Here is a 16,481-nt window from a genome sequence, read left to right as displayed (position 1 = left end):
GTGTTAACCTCTGCTAGTTTCTTTGCAGTGTTTCCCGGGATCTGTTTGTTCTGTCCCTTTTCTAGGATAAGTGATCATCGGGCCCCGTAAACTGTAAACAGATGCTCGAAAACTCTAAAATAGTTACACTCAGACACCAGCACGTACAGAACAGTGTACACATACGCAAGTGATGACACCACAAGTTACAGTGCACATGAAGTCAGATCATGACACATTCAGGGGTGATGGCTCTGAGAAATATGGCATCGAGGAGTGGGTGGATAGGACAAAATCTTGCTTAAGAAAGCAAATGTGCCCTGCTCAAGATCAAGCTGAAGAGATAATAAGTAGACTTGCTGGAAAGGCAAGGGACGTTGTCAAGGTCAGCCTGCGCAGTGATGATATGCTCAACGTCAGACAGAACCCGGAGTTAATTTATGGCATTCTTATGCAATACTTCAGTGAAGCACCTTCTTGCTTGCCACTCGCAGATTTTTATGCCACTCTCCCCAGAGCGAAGGAGAATCCTGTGGACTACTGGATTCGAATAAACAAAGCGGCTGATCTGGCAGATGAGGGACTGCAAAGACAAGGCAAACGTTTTGACAACATAGGAGAGGAGGTAACACGGATGTTTGTTAAATTCTGTCCTGACCCCAGTTTAGCGAGCATATTCAGGTGCAAGCCTATTCAAGAGTGGAGTGCAAAAGAAATACAGAGCAGGATTGATGATTACCAGAGGGAATTCAGGAGCCAGGGACATTCTAGTGTGAATATACGGAGCCACACAACTGCAGTGTTCAGAGGTGAGCATATGTACCCCAAGTCAGAGTCTGCTGCTGTTCCAATCCAAGCATTCTGTCCTTCACCTGATGCTCAGGTATGCCACCAGCCCGAGCCTACATCAGCGCCAGGTCAGGCACAACGTCAGCTCTCCAGCTCAACTCAGGCCCCAGCGATATCTCAACACACACAACAGGCTGAGAGTCAGTTGCTCACTCGTATGATGGAAATGATGGAGCAGCTCATGGACAGGATGCAATTTCGGGATATTTCCAACTCAAGACGTGGCTCCAGACTGCAGCACAGTTTTGTCAGAAGTGCCTGTCGAGTCTGTAATGACAGCAAACATACCACGGTACACACTGTATGACAGACAAACTGTGTTTTGCATGCTTCTCCCCAGGGCATACAAAGAAGGACTGTCCTAAATATTCCTCTGCCCAGACACAACAAGAGGGAAACTAGCAGACCCGTATTCGGAGGGAGGCAGTGCGGGTCCTGATTGCAACTTCCAAGCCTTTGATGATTGTGAGTCTGAGAATATATATCTTTTAGCCAAAGGAAGTTGTGATGATTCAGAAGTCATTTATCAGAACATGCATGTTGTGGGTGGACGTGACAGCCTCTTTTATATGCCAGTGAAGATTGGAAAGATGGTGACATTAAGTGCCATGTTGGACAGTGGTTCAATGGCCTGCACTATAAATGAGTGCTGAGATGAAACTAAAATCAGCTGGTGCAGTGGATGAATGTGTTGAGTTCAAAACTGATGTCACCCTTGTAGGCTGTGGAGGGCTGCGTGTGAAACCCAAATCATCATTCAATCTTACCATGGAAGTGTATGGTATAAAGATGGTAGTACCTACCTTAGTAGTTCCTGGGCAACATGATGAGCTGATACTTGGAACTAATGTTATTAAACACATTCTCAGATACTTCAAATTGTGTGATGGATTTTGGCAAGTTGTGTCTAGTCCAGCTTCACCAGACCCTGAGTGTGAAAGCTTCTTGTCAATGCTTGCTGGAGTGAACCGCTGGAGAGGAGAGGAGATTCCTGGGAAGATAGGAACAGTAAGATGCAACTCCGCTGTCTATCTTGAGCCGGGCTGTGAGTACTTAGTATGGGGAAAGCCGCCCAAATCTGCTGTTGTTTCCCCAGGAAGTGCAGTCATGACTGCGCCTACATCTTCTCACTCTCCTCCCAGAGGTGTTATGGTGGCTAGACTAATCACGTCTTTGTGGGGAGATGGATGGATCCCCTTGAAGCTTATCAACACATCAAGCAGTCCAGTGTTATTGAGACGTAATGCAAAAATCGCAGACATCTATCCATGCATTGCACTCGAAGATTTTGATCACACCAATACAGTCGATCCTTTCCTGGTAAACTGCCCCACGAGTTTGTCCGATGATGTGGCCGATGTGCCATCTGTGAGTGAGCGTCTGAAGTCAGTTGGTCTAGACAGTCTTACCATTGACTCGTGTGATATCTCTGATGCATGCAAGCAACGGTTGCTGAATCTGATTCTGAGTTATGAAGACATTTTTTCACGTAACCGTCAGACGGGTGTATCCACGGACTCAAGCAAAGTCGAAAGCATCTCCAAGATAAGTAGTTTGGATTTGATGGAGCTTGATGTAACAACTCCTTCTCAGAAGAAAAATAAGATCGTACCTGGAAATGGTGAATTACTACCAGCACTTTATTCCAAACTTTTCTGCCATAGCCAAGCCTCTCTTCAGTCTTCTGAAGGGTCAGAAAGCAAGAGCGAAAATTCTACGTAAGCTGAATCATGGTCACCAGAATAGGAAGCTGAAACCTGTTTCTGTTGAGAGTTTGAAAACATCACTGGTTGAGAGCGTTGTCCTTGCCCATCCAGATTTTGATCGCCCTTTCATACTGGCAACGGACGCCTCCTTAGATAGTATTGGAGCAACTCTTGGAAATATGATACGAGCTTTATCACCAGATGTGAAGAGAGACTGGCCAAGACGGTTACAGACACTGACGTTTCTGTATAATTGTACAACCCATGAAACGACAGGTTATGCTCCTTTTTATTTGATGTTTGGGCGTGTTATATTATATAATGTTGTGCGCTATCTGTCAAGCCCACTGAAGGCTCGTCAGTAGATCACACGTGCGCTGAAGTGAACTAACCCTGGAACATCTTCAGAGAGCAAGTTACTGTGGTTACTTACATACCCTGAAAGTAACCTCTGATTTTGGAACTGAAAGCTGAGGTTATCCGCTCGCTTATCCTCAAACATACCCGGGTATATAACATGCTTTTTGGAATACCCACCTGAACACAACACAAAGCTACAAAATAGTTCAAAACAATGTGAGCAAATAGATGAAGAAACACATTCAGAAAAAAAAGCATAGACGAACACAACACTCCCCTCCCTCCACACACAGCTGAGCTCTTACAGAACAGGAGACACATAAATGAGCTAAAATGCTTTACATTTTTTGAAATAATTTCTGAACATTTAGAAGAATTAAAGAAACTAAACTGCTAGATACCAGATTAGAGATTAAAATAATAGCAGAATTGTCTCATTTTAAATAAACAATAAACACTGAGATGAAAAATTACCTCAGCCAGAAATTTACTTATGCTATGGTTAAATGTTTAGTGATATCTTCAAAAGACTTTTGAATCTTTGCACATTTTTTTCTTTGTTGATAGCATGTTATGCTAGCATGTGTGGAAATGTTTAAACCATGTGTGTTACAACTAACCCCGAGTTAGTTCATGCCCCACTCACCCCTACTGTAAAATAATATATTTTCTGCCTCATTCCATGTTATGAAGCCACATCTGATCATAGAACCATGTTATTTCAAACACTTAACTGATGTTATAGTTAGTTTGAGCAAAAAAACAACTAAATCCAGAGGACCTGTGCAATGTCTCCAAGATGCTTCAAGAAACCCTGCAAAGCTACCTGAAAAACGATGGGCAAGTGCACCTGGGGCAAAAGCTGCTTTAAACGCAATGGATTGTAACACCAAATGTTGATTTAATTTAATTAATAGATGTTAATTGATAAAGAAAATCTATTCATGACATTATTTTTGACAGCATCCTCATTTTACAGCATTTTAACACAAGTGCTTAAAACTTTTAACAGTACTGTAGCTTTGCAGGTAAGGTTTCTTGAAGCATCTTGGAGACGCTGCCACAATTCTTCTGGATTTAGTCAGTCTCAGATTGTTCTGTTTCTTCATGTCATTCCAGACAGACTGGATGATGATGAGATCAGATCTCTGTCTGGAGCACTGGCTGTTGTCAGACTCCTTGTGCAAACAACAATCTCACTGGATTATTACAATAGGGTATATGTCGGAACATCACCTGACCAAACCCGGAAAACAGGTCTCATTGCTTCCGCTTGTCGGAGAACGTGTTAACAGCCGTATTAAATAATAGCGATATCTATGGACTTTTAAAATAATCAGTTAAACTAGCTAACTGTTTTTATTGTTGACGTTTTATTACATTTTTATATCTAAATGTGAAAAGAATAAAAATAAAAAAAAACTTTTAGATATCAGTCCGCATATGTGATGGACATTGGTTATGATCATCATTGGTATCTATTTTGAAGGCATCTTGAGTAAAACTGCTTCATATTTAACTAAGCATATGCAAAACGCTTGAACCGGAAGCGACGAGACCTGGTTAACAGAATACGGAAGTCTGTTGCGCATAACCCCTATTAATGGAATATAAGTTTGGAAATGTAAACTGATATTTCCTACTGACACACTACAGCAAAAGACAGAAATTACTGACTTGAAATCATTTTTCAAGCTGGTGAAAATAATAGTGTTGCAATAATTCTGGCCACCACTGTAAATGTCTGAAACATCTGTTTATTTGACAAATACTAACAAATTCATCTAATTAACTTCAGCTGCAATGAAGACAGCTAATACTGTGTAAGCATTACTAAAGGGAACAAAAAGTGTCAGACTTGATGGCTCCTTTTTCAACTCTTCCCCTGATTGCAAATGACAAATCTCACTGATCACCCTTTTATGTAGATGAGAGTAGGTGAGTAGATGCTCCAGTTATTCTCTAGCTATTCTCTAGTGAACTCCATGCTAGTGGCTCCAGCATTCTATTATGCTGTCATAAATAAACATACTTCTCCAAGTCAAAATGAAAGTTGCCTGATGTCATGTGAAAAAGGGCTTATTCATTTTGAGAGATATATCCAAGTAAGGTCATTGGAATTATTCTTTTACACGAATCCTGTCCATGGACTTCCGCTCGATCGCCACCAGAGGTCACCCTTTCATTACATTGACTCTCACACTACACAAACTGTTGCATGTCATCCCGGACTACATATCCCATCATCCATTGCACTGATTGACACTCATTATATTACCCCACTCAGATCCCTTTCAAACTGCCGAGTATTGTTTTAGCACTTATCACTCATTGTGTGATAGCTACTTTTACGGAGCCATTCTAAATTCCTTAATCTAGTACTGCCTTGTTCTTAGTCTGTTTACCCGTGTCTTGATCCTTGCCTGTTATCTCGTTTTGTCTGATCTCTGCCTGCCCTGAAGTTTATAGCCTGTTTTGGAATTACCCTTTGCCTTGCTGTTTCAGACTGTGTTTGCACCTCGCCTGGACTCTCGTCTTGTGGATTCCCCATTTGCCTCACCCTCAGGATTACGTTCACCGTCGACTGACTCACGCCTTCCTTTGGATACTCTTTTGTCTTGCCCTCTATATACCTGTTTGCCATTGTCTGACCCATGCCTGTTTTATGACCACGTCTCTGTCTTCCATTAAAGCTTTGCAAATGGATCCGCACGTCTCGCATCTCGTCAGCTCCGTTACACCGTGGTAACTAGGATTTACACAAGCTTCTGTCTGGATCCAGAACACCTGAGAAGAGATGATGCCAACCCCTCAGAGGACCTCAGATGATGCCAATCCTGAAACAACTTACAGAACTACCACATTTAGCTGTAAGTTGGATTCCATCATATAATAATTGCTGTTAATAGTGTTCATCGTCTGTTTGATTACGTCTTTAATTGATTTTTCCGTACATTTCTGACATATATTATGTACATAAACTGACAGTCACCACTGATAAGCTATACTACTAAATATTGTAGAAACTTAATTTTCTGTAAAGTTGCTTTGCAACGGTTTGTATAATAAAAAACGCTATACAAATAAATTTGAATTGAATTTTATACAAAGGCAAAAATTCAAAGGCAAATGAGACATCTGATCAATGAAATGAAGGATTGAAAAAGTGTGAATTGAAGATTTAGATATATCATTCTCACATTCTCCGATTTTAAAGAACATCGTAAAGCCTGACTTTATCAGTAGGTTTTAGACTGCAACAAGGCCAATTTTATTTATTTATTGTCAGTAAAATATTTCTTGACAATTATTTTCTAAAAACTTTACAACACATTTAAGCCTTTATAACTATTTCTGTTTATGATTGTTATTAATTCAGACTCTGTGCCAACAAACTGACAAGTGTCTTCTTTTAAATGAGACCACTATTAGTCTAAAGGCTTCATGGATATAGCCTATCTGCTGTATGCCATTTCATGTGTTTGGGTTCAGGGTGGGGGATGGGGTGCAAGTTATATATGGCCATAAAACATATACTAATATTTGCTTAATAGTGTTCATCGTCTGTTTGATTACGTCTTTAATTGATTTTTCCGTACATTTCTGACATATATTATGTACATAAACTGACAGTCACCACTGATAAGCTATACTACTAAATATTGTAGAAACTTAATTTTCTGTAAAGTTGCTTTGCAACGGTTTGTATAATAAAAAACGCTATACAAATAAATTTGAATTGAATTTTATACAAAGGCAAAAATTCAAAGGCAAATGAGACATCTGATCAATGAAATGAAGGATTGAAAAAGTGTGAATTGAAGATTTAGATATATCATTCTCACATTCTCCGATTTTAAAGAACATCGTAAAGTCTGACTTTATCAGTAGGTTTTAGACTGCAACAAGGCCAATTTTATTTATTTATTGTCAGTAAAATATTTCTTGACAATTATTTTCTAAAAACTTTACAACACATTTAAGCCTTTATAACTATTTCTGTTTATGATTGTTATTAATTCAGACTCTGTGCCAACAAACTGACAAGTGTCTTTTAAATGAGACCACTATTAGTCTAAAGGCTTCATGGATATAGCCTATCTGCTGTATGCCATTTCATGTGTTTGGGTTCAGGGTGGGGGATGGGGTGCAAGTTATATATGGCCATAAAACATATACTAATATTTGCAAATGCATGTTTTTTACAAGAATTTTGGGGGAAAAACAAAAGATTGAGAGGTAGTAATAGAACTTGAGCAAGAGAGACCAAAATAAAAAGGGCAGCTTAGAGAGAAAAGGCAGGGATAAAGGAGATACAGAGTAAAAATATGAACCTGCCGAACCTTTGTTGGTTGCCAAAAAGAGTTCCAGTCATGCTTGGCTAAAACTTGGCCATTACAGGAAACAGGAGTTTATGCAAATATGCAAGCCAACAAACTTTATCAAAGTTATGTTTGCAATATATAAAGGTGAAGGACTTTTACACACACAAAAAATACATACTGTATAATACACCTTCATATCCTATCATAGACGTTTATGTACATCAATATCAATACATAGCTTAGACCAACATATATCAGCTAGGCATTTTGCGATTAACATTATCATCTGGTAACTATGGCCCATTAGCATTTTGTTTGTGGAACATTTTCCAAATCAACCGAGAGCTTTGCCAGTGTATAATTATTCTATTTCCATGAGTAAATATTGTGGCAGGTATAATTAAAACAGTACATGTCTTAGAACTATGCCTACGAATTTTACCATGTGGGCACATTATGCAATACAGAAAGTGCCTCCTCTGACAAGGTATAGCAGTCCAGTGAAAGCATGGACAAATGTGAACCAACCAACAGCATACATACAAAAAAAAAATGGAATAGCTCAGCCTCAAGGAATGCAAAGCACTGCCAAGAGATCCAGCCCTGCAGGCAAGCTTAATACTGCCAGTTGACATATGAAGCTGGTAGGGTGTCATTCTGCTAGTTATCTGGTACATTAAATGTGGGGAATTTTAATCTGTTCCAGCTTTGCTTCACATGAGTTTTATGAAGACAGCTGTGGAGTATTGGCCAGGGACATCGGATTGTTCTCAAGGAAATGGTCCAGATTACATAATCCAGCTGCGTCATTTTGTTACGCTCTAGGGTAGCACCAAACAATAAAACTCATGTTCATTTTTTTTTCTATTTGTTGGAATGTTCTGAGCTTCATATGCATCTGGCTTATTGACTGACATAACCACACAGCTGAAAGTCACTGTAACAATCTCAGTAAAACATGGACTGCAGGAAAGTATTATACCGTGTCCTAAACAGGCACAATGTAACAAGATTCAAGTAATGAGCAATTAGACCATGTACAATGAATGTGAAACTGCTTTGTGACATGGCAAAGTAATATACAATATGTATTTGTTGCTTATCATACAGCTATGTGGAAAGTGATTTTGGACCAAAGAGATTTAACTTTTGGCAAGACAAACCATTGCAATGCCACAGATATTGAAACAAAGTTAATGACAATATCTGCTCATTGCTTTTGTAAGTGTGCAAAGTATTTGTTTATACCCTGAAAATAGTACCAAAGGATGTAGAAATCAATACTTTTCTTTCTTTCTTTTTTTATTTTGAGCCCATATTCATTGCATTATTATATTTTTAAAATGGTCAGACCAAATCTAAAATCCCTGCTGAGGACAATCAATTTTGCAGAAAAAAGTTTAATATTGACTTACAGTCATTCAGATGACAGAAATTCTTCATTTTTTCAAACTACTGCAAGAGGAAAATAATCACTGCTTGCATGTATTTTAGTATGTGTACTTAGATATGGCTGAATACAGTATGTATTGTAAAACAGTACATACCAAAGTATTAGTGGTATGTTACGCAAGTTCAGCATAATGATACTTGAAATGTAACACACAGCAAAATTAAGAGAAAACAGGAGGATAAGAAAAAGATGTATTGATCATACATTCAAGTTTCACTGTTGCCAGACCAGGCAAAACATCAAATAAAACAATATATATATATACAGTAATAGAACTCAAATTTTTGCCAATAACATAGCACCAATTTCATTTAACTTTCTTATGCATCCCAAAAAGTTTTTATTTTTTTTCAAGCTGTAAGACTTACAGTAGTTATTCAAGTGGTTCCCTTCCTCATCATGCTTTTTTTTTTTAATTTTCATTGAAGGCATGTCATTTTTGTACTTTTAGTAGCACCAGAGTTGCAAAAACAATGATTTTCTTCCACTTTTCTCATCTGCCACTAGTTGTCCTTACCCAAACTTGCAGCATTTTTTGAGACAAAAGTTGTCAGATTTTTCAAATAATAGCAATGTTTTGAAGCCTCACAGTGTTTACACTCTATGAATGCATCACCTATAGTTCTCTGCACATTGAACTGGAATATAAAATATTTAAATTACACACTACTGACTTTTAAATTGAAATTGGAGGTAAATCTATACATCAGTCAAAATGACTGTGCTGGAAGTTAAAGACTACAGTCATCCCTGAGTTCATACCACAAAAGTCAAAATGGGAGCCAACATAAACTTCTATAGACCTCAGGTCTTTCTGTTGAATTTCCCTCTTCGTTTCGCTTTCTTCCAACTCTTCATCTGTTCCAAATCATATGAGAGAAGGTTATCATCCTCATCTTCGTCATCATTTGTGTACCAGGGACCCCAGACCCCCCCATTATACTGAGGATTGGAGCGATAGTCTTTGGGAGGGAAGCGGCATGGCACAGCTGTCTTGTTGTACCGTAGAAGCCTGAATAGCATCTTCTTCACCACATGTGGGTATCGTCGAGAAAGGTCCACTCGTTCATATGGATCAGCTGTAATGTTGAAAAGCCATATAGATTTGCCTCGATCCCAGTTCACACGTTCATTGTGCCAACGATTGGCCAACAGCAGTTTGGAGAAAGTCTGTGGTGGAATCCAGTCACCATATCCTGGCACACCAGTCAGGAGCTTCCAGTCACCTATACGGAGTGCTGCCTGGATGGCCGTGTTCCAGATTCCATAGCCTGCTTTCCAAGAGCCATTCTTGGCTTTGGTGTAGACAGGGTCTATGTTGTGGAGAATATCCAGTCGAGGTGAGGGACGTCCCTCACTGATGGCTTCCCAGACATCATAACCATCAAGGTTCTGGTTTTCATCTAGAGTACCTTCACCAAGCATCACCAGTGTTGGGTACCAATCAGTAATATGGATCAGAGCCCTGCTTCTAGTTCCCTTTTTGACCAGTAAAGGGCTGTGTACAAACCCTACCGCTCGTATTCCTCCTTCCCAGTAAGTTCCTTTACTGCCTCTTAGTGGCCAGTTGCTGCCTCCTGCCATTGGTTGACCTCCATTGTCTGAGGAGTACACCATAACCATGTTGTCATAATAGCTATACTGCTTGAGAGCAAGAGTTAGATTGCGTACTGCCTCATCCAAGCAGCTGACCATTGCAGCATACTTGCGGCGATGCAAGTTTGGGATTGACTTATAGCGTTTAAGGTAGCGGGCAGGAACCTGCAAGGGTGAGTGTACAGCCTGGTAGGCCAAGTAAAGGAAGATGGGCCGTTTAGGATTGTGAGATGCCAGGATGTTTATTGCCTTTTGAGTATACATGATGGTGGAATAGATGCCATGGTCCTGCTCCCAGGCAGCTTCTTCCCCCTCATGAAGATCGTACCCACACATTCCTGGGCTGTCACATTTGTAATGGCTGTAGTAGTCGCCGCTACCCAACAAAGAGCCAAAGAAGGTATCAAAGCCACGCTGTGTAGGCATACAGCCGCGTTTATAGAAGCCAAGGTGCCACTTCCCCACCATATGAGTAGAGTACCCAGCGTTCTTCAGTTTCTGAGGAAGGGTGATGTTCTCCAAAGGGAGGCAATTCGGCTGAGTGGGTCGGATGATGGAATGCTGGAGGCCAGTGTGGATTTGATATCTAAGACATAAAAAATACAACAACAGTTAGTAACAATAAATGATAAGCACTGAATAAAACAGACATTTGGTTCTCAATTTAAATGGCCTATTACTTTAACTGTCCATCCAAAAAAAAGCTTTAAAACTGACATATTTTTACGTTAGTTAAAATGAAGGTAACAGATCAACTATGAAAATTAAAATGTTTTTGACTAAATACAGTTTATAGTGTTTATATTCAAACAATTTTAGACTGGTTTGGTTCAGCACCGCTGCGGAGTAGCCCAGTACCTGTGTGACTCACCATGGACATAAACAGAGAGAAGTAGCTCCGGCTACAGTGTTCTTCTGCAAGACACATGCAGTTCTGTTTATTAACCGCTAGAGCAACAAAAGTTACGGACTGCAGCTTTAAGATGCATTTCATGTTGCCTTTAAAATTTGTAATTGTTTTGGATAAAAGCATCAGCAAAATTGCTACTTATTATTAAATGATAAAAAAGTATGTAATACAATTATGTAAGTTCAATAGAATAATTTGAAATATGTCTTAATATTTCAGTCAAGTACCTCAACATTTATAGCTTTTCTACTTCCACATGCATATACATGTATCAAGTAATATTCAAATCAAGTCAAATCATGTTTTGCTGTCCATGATGTACAAGTGTAACAGGGTGATGAATGAGTTCGGGACTACACTTCCCATAAGTCCGTGGGGTAGCGTAATTACCTCTGCAAGTGCTATAAATAGACGCACAGTAGTATAGCTGCTCTCATCTCATTGATGTTACAAACAAGTATGTGCTAAGATCAAGTAATTTGTGCTCAACTGTGTTTTAAAAAAATCACTATTAAAACACAGTTGAGCACAAGTTACCTGATCTTAGCGCATGCTTGTTTGTAACATCAATGGATGAATGAGATAAGCGCATACTATACTACTGTGCCTCTATTTATAGCAAGTGCAGACGTAATTACGCTACCCCACGGACTTATGGGAAAGTGTAGTCCCGAACTCATTCATCACCCTGTCACACAAGTAAACATTTCTCCACAATGAATATAAACATTAAAGGATGCATAAATCAAATCAATCACAAGCACATAAAAACAGCACACATGCATAAACACAAACATACTGTTTCTTCATTTTACAAACACAGTACCAAGACAGTAGCCTACACACACTGTTTAAAGGACATCAGAAAGAAAAGAGTTTGCAACCTTTTCTAGAGCTCCAATTTTATGGTCAATTTTTCCTATCATATTAAATAATAATATAGGCTATATGATATTATGGTTTTAAGATCACCTTATGAAAATCAAGTCAAATCAAATTTCTTGTTCTAAACATCGGAGGGGTAAATTTACAGCAAATAATGACTTTTGCTTAAATGTCTAGTTCTTTCAAGAAGCCCTAGATGGCACAGGCTGATGATTTCTTAAAGTAACTGATGATATTCACAGCATTAAATGACTTGGCACAAGCTGATTGGTTCATGTTGCATATGCAGCCAATGAGCTTGCAGCTTACATTTAAATGGCTGGTTAGCATCCACTTGAGCATTTTGCAGTGCACTTTTAGAGTTCCTCTGAAACCTCTTCCTCTGAGATCTGCTACGGGCAGAGTTGGGCAAGTTACTCTGAAAATGTAATCAAATTACTGATTACTCCTTTTAAAAGTAATCACGTTACTGTTCTGATTACTTTATTTCAAAAGTAATTATTAATTAGTTACATTACTTTTTTCTCCATGAAATTTATGCATCAACATTCACAGAACACTGTTATTTTTAACTAAAGCAAGTGGCTGCTGCGTGCATGGTTTGGCATGGCAGAATGCCAGCAAAGAGCGCTGCATTTATAATCTCTAAAAGACACAAAGATCGCAATTTGGTCCCAAGACCAAATACATTAAAATTGTCATATCTATTACCATGCTAAAATCTTCAGAGAGTTGTCAGGATATAACTTAGATTTTCTTAAGGAAAACATCCCAGTTTAATCTCTCATCTGCTCATCTCCTCTAGAGTTTTATAATCTAAAACTGGAAATCTAAAAACTGCAGATTTGGCATTTCAGATTTGCCAAAGTACCAAAAATTATTCTGCAGTCAAACATTATCAACGTTTCATTGAATTGGTCCAAGACTAAATTATCTGGCTATTGTCCAGCTTAATGTTATATCTCTATACTCATACTCTTGTTGTGTCAACAATTGTCTCTTTTGCTACTGCTTTTATTTTTCCTAAGGAATTTTAAGAGAGACAGCTAAGACAACAGCCAAGTGAATGTTTAAATCACAAACAAACTTAAGAAGTGTTTTAGAGTGTTCAATGTTTTTATTTTATGACAGGCCTTTGACATTTTGTATACATTCTTGCATATAATGACAGTTTTTCCATTTCATGTCCTTTGAGTGTTTGTTCTACTCCATGTCTAACCTTACATTTGGACAAACGTTACGTAAGCACACAACAAGGCATTTGTTATCATGCTTGCCATGCTCTTTAATTTAAAAACGTAAACGAAAACAACAGTACAGTAATAATTATTTATTACTTTCTACAAATAATAATTCCATCAAAATTACCTTAACTATGCATGGTGTAACCTGGTACTCAAGAATGTAAGAATGTTCTGCTTTACATCAAGGATATTCTGGAGAGATTAATCCATTAATGTCAAAGTTGTGAATGTCATGAATACATGAAATGTAAAACAGTAGTGTAACTTTAATATTATATGGACCCTTAAGTTATGCTGAACTAATGATTGTTAGGTTTACATTCTGTATTTTGGACATTTACCTGGTGAATCATCTCTGTTACCTCTGTTTGGTTCAGCTGGTTTGCTTTGTGTGTATTCATATTTGTCACAATTAAAGACTTTTGTTTGTGTTCCTGTTAGAGATGCACCGATTGCAATTTTCTTGGCCGATTCAGATTTCTGGTTTTTTGGAAGTGTGACCTGCCGATACCGATTTTTGCCGATTCCGATTTTCTTTCTAAAAAACTATAATTGACAGCATTTACAAACAAAAATCTATGCAAATTTCAATGCAAAAATGATTTACATAAAATAAATTTACAATTCCCCCAATCTGGACTAAGTTACAGATTTTCTCTCACTTAAACAACTCTCAAAATAAAGTGCTCTGTGACTGGAAAGAGAAAGAAATAGTTAACTTAAAATGAGTTTCCCACTATGTTTATAAATGGTCATTGTTTTCTCCTAAGCTTATAGATATGTCATCTTTCACATCAAATTCTTACTTTGTTTCAATTAATTCAGTTAGAATAATACGAAAATGTAGAGTTGTTACCATTAAAATGAAATTAGTATTAACAAAATCTATCTTTCCACTGCTGAGGAAACAGAAGCTGCATCTGAAGTGGCATTTACACAGACTTTTTGATGAAGCTGAGGTGCCATAAATGCATTTACACTGCAAAATTTCAAATGCATAAATAATTTTATAAGATTCATGTTTTACTTGTTTAAAAAAATAATAATAAAAATGTTGAAAAAATGCAATGATACTTTTAAATATGACTAAACCACCAGTAGGTGGTGGCAAATGTCTGTTTTAATGAGTGAGTCATTTATTCATTTATTCAACCGATTCATTCAAACGGCTGATTCAGAAATGAGGCATGTGACTGTCTTTATGAATGGGCCACTGAATCATTAACTCACTCGATTTGTTCAAAAACGTGGATTCATTCAGTAACGAAACACCGATGTGTGTTGCTCGGAGACACACAACAGTTCTGCTGTGGCTTTGATCGGAACTATTTTCGTCAGCGAAATTGAGCAAAAAACAGTCAATATTTTGTCTAAAATCTAAGTCACTTAATTTAAACTTCTTGTTTATTAAAATACTATTGTATAAAATAGTATAGTATATGAAACATCATGGCCGTATAATGTTGCTTACCTAAATCATATTTTATAAATAATGTATGCATCTCTAAATTTATGTGAGTTACTTTGTGTGTGCTGTCTCTCTCACACATTCACTCAGGCTGTGCAAGCCTCATCTGGCACGACATAAATACATATGCAATTAAAATTAGAATCATTCTCACGCGAAACGACACATTTACACATGACTGTGAGTGTGCTCATGGCTGTGACGTCATTGCCGACACTGCTGGTAATAAAATGATCGGCTCTAATTGGCAAGACATGAGACTGACCAGCTGGATCGGGCCGGTCATGCGAAAAATCGGCCAATTCCGATCACTGGCCGGTCAATCGGTGCATCTCTCACAAAGGTAACACTCCAAAGAGAAAGGAAAAATTGAAATCGCATCATATTGACCCCTTTAAATTATTAGTCCCACTCTTGCTTTGGTATAAGTATTCCCCATTTCTTTTCAATCCTTGCCGTTTGTTAATGTTGCTGAAGTTGCTGTTTGGTTGTGGATACTGTGCTGAAATACCTGTTCTTCTATGAATTACAATTAAAAGGACTGTTCCCAGATAGAATGTAGTAATCGGCCCGAGCGCCCACAGCCGATGTAGTAATTGGCTACTGCATCGCTGATGTCAGCTGATGTCTCTCAAGCTCTGCGCTCTTCTCTCATCACCTTCATCTGGGAGAAAACTCTCCCAATCACCACCGAGCCAGAATAACACCTTTTGGAGTTCATCATCCTTCAAACCCGGAAGAACATGAAGAACTCCAACACCACCAATCCTTCAAACCATCAAAACTTTCATCTGAGACTGCATCCGGACACTCGTTCGACGACCAAGGCAATGCAAGTATCGTACATTTAACTAAACAAAACAGAGGTTTAGTATAAGCTGTAGACCGAATTGTAAAACGGCACTGATGGTTTTTAACTCAAGTGGTTCTGACTCATTTTCCATAAATGCATTCTCTGGTTTCTCTAATGGCTTCATTCATCCACTTTAGCTCCCCTTTGTATATTCGCGTGAGTGTATGTTTATTAGTTTGTTTGTTTAGACTAGTTATGTGTGTTAGCATTTAGCTAATAAAACTTTTGTGCACAAATTACATGAGTTTCTGGTCCTGCTTGTGAATAATGTCCCTTTACGATCCTGATCCAGCTACATGCTCTAATGCAGGGGTTTTCAACTTTTTAGGACATGCGCACCCCCATTACTTTAGTCCCACCGAATTACTTTATTAATATTAACATAAAAGCAAATATCCATTAAAGCTATTAAAACAGCAACAATTTTTCTTTTGCTCTTTTGGATTAACATTATTTACATAAGAAATGCACGGATCCATTATTCTGATGTACATTTGATATTTTCTTTACTGTTTACATTCACTTAAAATAACCGACTGTGCTTACAAGGACACTTGTCAAGACAGCCATTGGTATTCACCTGCTGCCTGAGAAGGCTATCTGTTTGTGCACTTCAGGTGTGTGAGCGGTGCGCATAGAAACGCTCTATTACAGTGCGTGAGTACCGCATTGAGGTGTCTTGGGCTTAAATGGCTTAAAATTACTTTAAAGGGGTCATATGCTGCTTTTTTAAAGATCATTATTTTGTGTATTTGGTGTAACAGAATATGTTGACATGCTTTAATGTTCAAAAAACACATTATTTTTCAAATACTGTACATTATTGTAGGTCATCTATGCCCCGCCTCTCTCA

General features: G+C 38.2%; 1 protein-coding gene across 1 annotated transcript in view; it reads right to left on the bottom strand.

The window, feature by feature from the left end:
• Positions 1-9,428: 9,428 nt before the first annotated feature.
• arsj (arylsulfatase family, member J) overlaps positions 9,429-16,481 on the bottom strand; it is a 14,029-nt gene continuing 6,976 nt past the window's right edge. The window contains exon 2 of the mRNA XM_016243825.1: positions 9,429-10,854. Coding sequence (XP_016099311.1) covers positions 9,477-10,854 — 1,378 coding nt within the window. The 3' untranslated portion in view covers positions 9,429-9,476. The remainder of the gene's footprint in view (positions 10,855-16,481) is intronic.

Source organism: Sinocyclocheilus grahami, unplaced genomic scaffold (genome assembly GCF_001515645.1).
Source record: "Sinocyclocheilus grahami isolate Dianchi unplaced genomic scaffold, SAMN03320097.WGS_v1.1 scaffold702.1, whole genome shotgun sequence".
Classification (NCBI taxonomy): domain Eukaryota; kingdom Metazoa; phylum Chordata; class Actinopteri; order Cypriniformes; family Cyprinidae; genus Sinocyclocheilus; species Sinocyclocheilus grahami.
Note: the sequence above shows the minus strand (reverse complement) of the source record. Positions and strands in the feature narration are given on the sequence as shown.